Consider the following 9,273-nt stretch of genomic DNA (forward strand, 5'->3'; position numbering starts at 1 on the left):
GTTAATAGGCATCTCCCCCATTACTCACCTGAGGGTTACTATGAAGGAAGCACACCATTGTTACATGACATTAAATCATGAGTCTTGTACACGTTTCATTTTCAAACTTCCAAGTATCAACAATCACTATCATTTCTTTCTTTCACTTGCCCCAAACCTCCAGGCAGCTTCTATTACCGTTACCCCGATATTACTACTCCGCTCCGATCCCCGTGTTGCTTTTTCCCATCTGGAAGTCGTAAATACCACTTTTTTCAGGCTTGATAGCACCGTGTATAGTACGGACAGGAAACACACATTAATGAAAACTTCCATGTCTAGGTTACAAGTTTCGTCTAGGAGTTTGACGAAGATGAATGACGAACCAAATTTTGAGCACCTGTTTGTACCCCTTTCTCAAGACGAAACGATGATATCAATCTCTTCATATATCGTAACGGGAAAGCTTTATTTATCTGACAGTCAGAAAACGCAATGGAATGACAATCCTGGCTTTCAACAAATTGGTGGGATACAACTATAGTTAGAGCTCGATCAGGTCGAGAGGTTGCTGGAGGCAAAGCAAAGCAGATTGAGCTCGCCGCAGTTCGCGAGACAAGGAGCACTGTGGGAAAGGAGCTCGAGGTCGAGGAGTCCGAGCTGGAAAACGTCAGTATTTCAAGTGAGACAGTGAGGTTTGGTGAGGTTTCCAGTGAGAGCAACTTAAATTAATGTCTAAGAGATCTACTAGCAATCAAGAAGAACAAGACATGGTGAGAACAAAGGTCACAGCTCAAAAAGTTGTCTAAGAAGAAAAAAGGGAAAGGGCAGCACAGTCTCCATGTTCAACAGGAAAACGTACAAGCAAGGAAAAAGTGGAAAGACCCTGTCTGGAGGAAAGGGATCTGTATATTGGGGCATTAAGCAGCCTTGCTGCTACAGATCAGGAGGTAAGTATATACAGTAGATCGATTACTACATTTACCTATCTTAAGAATGAGGCTAAGTTGTGTTATAGTTATGGCTCTTTAAGAAATATAAAGATATTAGAAGAGTACAGACATTCTGATAAGAAAGACATTATTTATGCAACTTATTCAAGAGATTGTAACGGCGGACCTAAGACTTCTTAGGCAGAGGCTCGTTGGGTTTATCTTGAGGACAGAAAGCAAGAGAAAGAGATGAATGAATAGGCCGTTACTAGCAATTTTACCTATCAGGATTGCTATTTGAGTTGACCACAGGGTTCTAATCCCCATGGTTAAGGAGCGTCTTATATACATCCTGAGTTCTGCCCGGAAATACCTATCGGGTGGATCATGACTATAGATGGATCAAAGAATCCAGATGGATCATTTTGATCCATTGTCACATGATAGGATCCCCCCTTGTCTGTCCTGCTCATGGTCTCCAGGCTGTGCTGTAACAGAGATTGCAAGTAAAGTCAAGCAGAACATTATAAATAGTGCAGATGAATTTTGCTGACAAGAATCTGCAATTGCAGCCCCACAGAAGGCTGCTGAGTCATTTCTGATAATAGAATTTAAGGATAAATAAAATCCAAGTTCTATAATTAACATATGGCTGATTTAGCAATCAATCTAGCTGCCAATCTATACATCATTCATGCCAAGTGAATCACAATCCAGCAGGACAAGCAGCTGGCATATTAGCTGTGTGGTATGGTCCCTAGAGGGAGGAATCACTGGGTCAATGCAATCAACCTTCCCTGGGCTCTGTGAGGTCTTCATATTGGGAATTGCTCTGTTTCTTTAGCTAGCTAATAAATTCTATTCACTTCAACTATGTTTTTTTGAGAAGCTAGTAGTGTAAAATTATGATGTGGGTGGCATTAAGGCCTTGGCAGTAAATTTTTGTACAAAAATGTGTTTTGGCCTTTTTGTAGTTATCGCCCGCTGTATCTCATCTAGATACTGTACTGCCGAACTCGCAACCCCGGTTCTCTAGATGGTGAAATCCGTTGCACGCTGTGCCTGTAGCAAAATAAATGCCTAATAGCAAGTGCATTCCATGGATGTTGTTTGTAAGGATCGGATCGATCGTAAAGCTGTCAAACTGTATGAGAGCCGAAGAAAATGAAACCGTCGCTAAGACTTACTAGGAATCTTCTGCATCGAGTCTATCCGGCGGCTTGTCTATACTCTTAGCTACATACGTACTCCATATCCTTCCAAGCACACGTCTGGACCAGTGGTCTTGTATACGAGTTTTAAGATAGCTAGATTATGCATGTGGCTACAACCCAGAGAAAGGAACATTCTGGCGTCACAGTTGAAACGAAGTCTCGATGGGAATTTATTTATCCTTTTAGGAGAACAACCACGGCCGCAGACCCGAACGGCTTCATGGTTAGTCAGGTCATAACTCCCCGGCCTGACTACTATTTTTCTATATTGCTTCTCGCAAGCCACGGTATGTACGGACTGGCGGACCCGATACCTAGCCCTGAATGTCGCTTATCAGAAGTATTCAGTTCTCTGGCTATCAGAGGAGGTAGGAGGTCATCCAGACAAAAAACAAGAAAAGATCCTAAACTTAAACGAAAAGAAAAGGCTTGCATCCTCATTTCAGCTTCGGGTTCCTTTCCGAAGCCGAAGCCGAAACCGAAATCGGAGTTGAATAACCACGCAAGAACCGGTCAGTCGACGACTCGCGTCGTCCTGTTTTCTTAGGGACGGAATACCGACTAGTTCAACTGCTCAAGGGTAAAAGTGTCTATGCCATAATTATTTTTCCGTTGTGGGGGTCATGGCGCGGGGTAGAACTCGGTGGGGAAAGAGAGGCGCTGTTTGAAGGTCCAGCTAAATATGCAAGACGCCATTATATAGGCAGCTAAGCACGGAAGCTCTGGGAAATTCTCGGAATTAACTCTCGAAAGGCTTCTGTAGGAATCCCAACGAGATGAAAGCTGCAGCACTCTTCTTGGACAAAGACCGACAATTGAGATCGGTCTAAGCTCCGCAGACCGATAAAAAAGGCCGGTCAAAGCTAGGGACGGACTAAACTCGTGATAGTCTCTTCCACTAACCACTCTCTACTGTAGCCTCTTCTGCTCTCCGTGGGACGGTTGCCATCCAGTGGGAAGCAGTACCATCCTCCGTACAGTAGTCTGTAGACTTCAACGGGTCGAGGCTACAAGCTGTTCCTCGCTTTTGCGCCAGTCGAGAAACATCGAAGTGCACAGGCCAGCTGGAGGACCTGGCTCGACGCGCATGGCACACAGCAGGCAGAGGATCGACGCGGCTGGGCAGAGCAGCAAGGCGGCACACGCACGACCCCGCGGGGCCGTTCATCCATCTCCTCCAGCGACTTTCGCCCGTTTGTGCTGGTGCTTCGGCTTGTAGCATGGCGCTTCGGCTTGGGCTTGGGCGTTGCCTGCGCCATGTGCGGCACATCTGCACGGGAACAAAGAAGTCAGTTCTATTTGGCATTTTGACTCGACAAGCAAGGGCACCTTCTCTCTCCCCGCATTGTTTGCTCTGGTAACACAGCAGTGACAGCACCATGCAGTAGCTTCTAGTTGGAGCTTTTCCGTTTTATCTAAGAGCGCATCAGGCCAGTCTAAAAGACAAAAGACATTTAGTACATACCTGCCAAGTACCTACTTCGTCCCGATCTACGTCATCCTGCAATGCGATACGACGCGACACAGTGGTGTCCGTCCTTCCTGTCGAATAATGCTCATGACATGATATCGCATGGCATGATCTGAGCCCGTCCGACCGACGCCACCTGCTGGGCTGCTGATAACCTAGGTTTTTAGAATTGACTAGCGCTGCGCTGTGCTGTCCACGCTCGCATCGCACCACACTACAGCTGGGGACGAGCCGAAAGCTGCTCACCTTACCTTGCTTCATTGATCAACGTGATAGCTATGATCACTGGGGGCAACCGTAAAATGGGAGTCGACGTTGTTATTAAAATGGGATAAATGGGTGACTTCATCCTTCCGGTCAACTTGCCTAGGGAAGTATTCCTGGATCTGCGCTACCGGTCAAGTTACCTACTTACCTGAACCCCACCCGCCCAGAGGCACATTCGCTATAGGCCAGCCCCAGGCATATATACATAGGTACCCAGGGAGCTACCTGTCGACCTGACATACAGAACACGATCGTCTCGATCTCTGGCCGCTGGCCATCTCGAGACGTTGCTCGATGAGCTTACTCGCCCTGTCTCTCCGTCCCTCTCTCCGTCCCTCCATCCAGATGGAGGGATTATCGAAGCACGTATTCGAGAAACGAGGCAATCCGCAGCCCATCACTGTTTTGTTAGCTGTCGCGCTCGGGATCATCTTCATCTTCGTGTTGTGCGTGCTGTGAGTACTGCCATTTTCCATTATGATCGTGTACGCATTCATCCCGGCGTCCATTCTTCTTCGACCAGTTGTGCTTTCACCATGCTAATTGTATTTTTCTCGATAAAGTTTGGCCGTCTACATCAACCGCCATGACAGCGGAGACAGCGCGGGAAACAAAGATGGCTCATGTGAGAGGTTGAAGAAACTAGATGCTGTATCTCCCACCCGCACGTTAGATCAGTGGTGGCCCAGCGTGAAGGGTTCCCTGGGACTGTCGGACGCTGTTGATAATCAGTTTATATGGTATAGGAAACCCCGTCGTGCCCTAGCCCTTTGGTTGTATCTTTATCTTCTTTCTCGTCATCATCATCGACTCGGTTGGACATTGCTGATCAGAACGGACAGTGTTGTCTGTCTGGAGCCGGTTCTGCGCTCTCAGCAGATCCATGAACTGAAGTGCATGCATGTGTTCCACAAGGAATGCCTCGAGAAATGGTACCTCGCAAATCATTTCAACTGCCCGCTCTGCCACCGAGCATACTTTCATGAGACGCGTCGTCCGGTCCACGACTATGTTTGGATGGTGTAGCATGTATTTTTACTGTATATAATGTTTTGTTTGGATGCTGTCGAGTTCTTTTTCTCGCGGAGCATGAAAGGAGATACCCCCAAACCTGTGCACCGCCTATCTGTTAGTATATTCCGTCTGGACGGTCATATATACTGGAATTGAATCCTGGAGCAAGGTCAAGGACATTTTCATTATCTTTGTCACTGCAAAAAGCTAACCCCAAAGCGAGATGAGATTGTCATTTGCATCACCTGGGTTCAATCTGCTTTCTTAGAAACTGAAGAAATCCGTGTTCAAATCTTCGTTGCTGTAATGGCACCGGTTCAAAACTGACCAGACTGGATATTTTGTCGAAGAACGACTTCTCCTTGCACTGGTTGCGGATGGAGCGCCTGGTTCAAAATATGATCGAGCTTCCTTTCCGCCTGATTGCACGGATGGTAGTTTTCATGGCGGGATGGACAATCACATAATAATAGAACTCCTAGGTTGCGGATCAATCAGCACGAGGCAACATGATGTTACATGGTCCCATTTGTTCCGTATGGCCCAAGGACTTCCAGAGCGAGCATTCTAACTTGCCAATCTATATTCAAGGGCCTGATGCATTTGGTTTACTGCCAGGGCTGCCAGGCCCTCAGGAGCAGGTCAGTCAATGATCGTTATGGGAGCTTCTTTGAAACGAGATATGAGGTTCTTCAGGATTGCAAAACTTTCCTAGACAACAAGAGATACAGGTATACTTATTGAAGTTTGTTAACCGATCTCGGGGCAAGATGGAAGCAATGGTCTAGTCACGATAGGTCAATATTTCAATGGAGATGGATCCAGATGATGGGATGGGCGGGGAGGAAGGTTTAAACAGGTCGGGTTTTTGCTTACTCTTCCCGAATGGGAAAGAACCACACTGACAGCATTTACCTCCCGAGTGACGACTGTCACATAAGATTATCTTTCCTATACGCTACAGGCTAATTTTAGCCCAGGGCCAAATAAACTAGATATAATCTATATATGCCGTCGAGCTATTTCCATGTCCTAGGCCCAAACATCTCTCCCTCTTTAACCGTCCATAAAGGCGTTCCCAACCCGTCAGTGGTCGTGCTCGCAATCGTATTCCCATACCACTTCAACGTGACTCCCGGATAGGAGAGACAGAAAAAGATGAAAAATGTGCCAACAGCCACTGCGGCGTCGAGCCCAGCGGAAATGATGTAATTGTACTTGATCCACCACCCGCGATATCTGCGCTTCAGGTAAGCGTTGAAGAACAGGCCGATAATACCCCAAGCCATGTAGTTTGCCGCTGTCGCGGGAGGGATAGACGCGGTGGATGCGAAGATTGCCGGCATGTGGACCTAGTAGATGCAGACAGTTAGCTAACTTAGTCAATTGCTCTCTCACGCGACTTGCTAGAAACTCCTACTAACTAACCTTGCTTAAAATCCTGTTTGGGAAGCGCTTATTCAGGAAATAAACAATCACAGGCAGCACTGCGCCAATGAGGAAGAACCACAGCATGGGGCGATACATGGAGCCTTCTGAAAACAGCTTCTTCGGACCGATCAGGCCCCAGAATATAGCGTTGGCGGCATACCCCGCTGCTAGAGGACATTGGAACTATGGGTTATCAGTGAAAAGCACATTACAAAAGTCCTGCAGGTTCTTGACTGACGTTGTTCTCTGCCTTTGGAGTGCATACGTCTCTGACGTTGCCCATTGCCCAAACGTTGACCGCGGTCTGGACTAGCCAGGACACGAGAATGCCGGCGCACTGAGCGGCAAATGTCACCCTTGGAGGGATTTTCTGAAGTGAGTCAGTAATTCTGCACCAGTGTATGTGTGTCTCCAAGAATGACAATACCATGTAGTGTCCAAGCTTCATATTCTGGATGTAACCCATTCCTTGATAAGAGGACACGATGGTAAAAATCTTGAATACAACATTATTCATCATCTGCCCGGGCCAAATATAGCCAGCTATAAACGCCGAAAGCACAGTCGTAGATAGCGTGATGTTGCAAACAGCCATCATGATGCCTGTCGGCACCAAAAGGGCGATGTCAATCAAAATGGCTAAGATCAAGCCGTACCATGGAAGTCCGGTATTGTAGAGGTAGAGAAAAGCAACACTGATGCCGAACATTGCCAAGAATACACTGAGATACCACCATATCGGAACAGTCTTGTATCTTTGCATAAGCTGTTTGTAGTCAGCACGCCGTTGCTGATCTCAAACTAGCGCAACAGCCTTTGCAGAATTACCTTGAAGTGGATATCCGGCTTTTCAACCGTAGGGGACCTCCCAATGGTAGCAAGGAATGCACTCCACATAACCTGTCTGTGATAGAGAAGAGTGTGGACAATGATTGAGATCACAGCAGCGAAGCCAAGTCCATATGAAAGGACTGAGGTTGTAGATAGAAAAACTGGCGAGTACTCATGGTAGGCAGCATCATTCAAGGAGTAGTCCGCGTTCATAACACGACTAGTATTGTATGACTTCCCTTTTTAATTATTAATTCAGTTATGCGTCCACACATAAATCGGCGAATAACTTACCCGTGTTGTCAAAGGTGCCTGACGAGGAAAACGGCATGTACATTCCCTCCCAAACATTGCTCCAGTGGAGGGCAGGAGCAACGATCCACAGAAAGAAAATGCTCCCGCAGAACACATTCACCAACGCCCACGATGGTACTAGTAGAGGGGATTTCAGGTATCCAGTTATTTGATTCCAATCTAGCGTCAAAGGCAGTAGATCCATCCCTTGAGTCGCGCCGAATACTTGGTTGATAGTTACGTTGTTCGGCACAATCCAGGTAATCCAGGCAAAAGTGGTTAAGCCGGTGAAGAGATAGCCAGGTACAAACTGGTATAGTGATCCGCATAGGAGCACTATCCAAAAGAACTTCATTCTGTTTATCTTCCAGCCATTGGCCACCTTGTCCTGAAATTGCTTGTCGTGGAAGGTATGGAGGAGCGAACATGTCGGCAGCACTGCAGGCCACACGCAAAACGCAGGCTCGACGAGAAACTTGTGAAATAGCCCAGCGATTCCAAAACTCAATGCCTGCGTAGTTAGCAGGAACATGAACTTATAGCCAACTGAGATCGGGATGCCCAAAAATTTGTCAAATGCAACGTAGACGTCGGACGCCAGAGAACCATTATCAAACGCCGTCGTAAGAGAAGCCATTATAGCAATAATTGAATGTTCTTTCTGGTTAAACGGTCCAGAATTAAGCGTAAATCGCCATCCGAAGAGGCTGAAGATCCTAGTTGGAAGTAGTGCAGCCATCAGTCGCCCGCAGGGGAGAGTTATAAGGATCGCAAGATATGCGGAAAGGAAAACTGTTACATGTTCAGTAAGTACCAGCACAAATTGAGGACTACCGAAGGTCATCACTTACTGGGAGGCGTGTGTAGTTGAAAGAACTGATTCAACGCCGTAAGGACCATGGTTCCAACGATACCCAGGAACCATGCGCGGAAGGTATTGATAGGCAAATCATCATTGTCCACTGGCGGAATGCTAGCCTGCACCTCTGGGTAGGGACTGGCCTCCGGTCAGCGCTTCACATCGCAGCATGCAAATAGTGTCAAAAAGACATACGAGTCCTCGTCCAGGAAACTACCAAGCTCGAATTTTTCCTCGTCTGGGCCCTTCCCATCTCCCATCTCGGGCCCGGAAGGTAGATTGTAGTCCATATCCGATGTGTGGCCCCCGGATGGTCCTTTCTCGGAGGGAATAGCCGCAAGCCACGTCGGATCTTCGTTCCCCGCCATAAATCAGGTGTTACAGCAGCATGGGATATCGATATCCGCGGAATTCTAGGCCATCGGCGTAATTGCTGCGAAACAATAAAATAGGAGACTAGGATAGCATCCCCGGAGGGAATGCCCATAGAAAACAGGTGTATATATATCTCAAGGTCCCAGCACGGTCGTGGAGGACAGAAGGTGGGAAAATCTGGGGAGTTTTAGGGGTAGGGCTCTAACGATCAGAAATACACCGTGCTATCTGATCCGACGACCCGCAGGTCTCGACTCTCGAATCTACTAGACACTGACCATGTCTCTAAGTTCACCCACTAAGGGGATAAGCGGTGTTGCAGCAAACACCGCTAAGCAAGGATTCCAAGCCAAGTCCCACCGACTTGTGGTGATCAGTGGTCTGGTCCCCACCTCCAAGAGATTTACTGCGTCGCATGCATATGCAAGTCAAGCTATCCCGAGAATAAAAGGGACGGTGTTCAATGGCATGTGATGCCATTAGTTCAATGCAAAGATCCGAAACATGGTAACAGCAGAATCGGATAGGATGCTTGAGAGTGCTACCTACACAGATCCACCCAATGAGGTCTTCTTGTCGTGCGGTGACAGGACTCGGGCCATGCAG

The 9,273-nt window shown here is 47.4% G+C and overlaps 2 protein-coding genes across 2 annotated transcripts; one reads left to right on the top strand and one right to left on the bottom strand.

The window, feature by feature from the left end:
• Positions 1–4,208: 4,208 nt before the first annotated feature.
• On the top strand, positions 4,209–4,889 carry VTN00DRAFT_8260 (uncharacterized protein; the record flags this gene model as incomplete). The annotated part of the gene is made up of 3 exons (XM_069435095.1): positions 4,209–4,318; positions 4,427–4,603; positions 4,706–4,889. The coding sequence occupies 3 exons, from the start codon at positions 4,209–4,211 to the stop codon at positions 4,887–4,889; spliced, it is 471 nt and encodes a 156-aa protein (XP_069286526.1).
• A 1,007-nt stretch (positions 4,890–5,896) lies between these two features.
• VTN00DRAFT_8261 (uncharacterized protein) lies at positions 5,897–8,660 on the bottom strand (the record flags this gene model as incomplete). The annotated part of the gene is made up of 8 exons (XM_069435096.1): positions 5,897–6,229; positions 6,306–6,491; positions 6,547–6,678; positions 6,736–7,074; positions 7,137–7,378; positions 7,434–8,225; positions 8,285–8,430; positions 8,488–8,660. 8 exons carry the CDS (start codon positions 8,658–8,660, stop codon positions 5,897–5,899), a joined length of 2,343 nt encoding a protein of 780 aa, XP_069286527.1.
• Positions 8,661–9,273: the final 613 nt, after the last annotated feature.

The sequence above is a fragment of the Thermoascus crustaceus genome (assembly GCF_041956765.1).
Source record: "Thermoascus crustaceus strain CBS 181.67 unplaced genomic scaffold VTN00scaffold_5, whole genome shotgun sequence".
Classification (NCBI taxonomy): domain Eukaryota; kingdom Fungi; phylum Ascomycota; class Eurotiomycetes; order Eurotiales; family Thermoascaceae; genus Thermoascus; species Thermoascus crustaceus.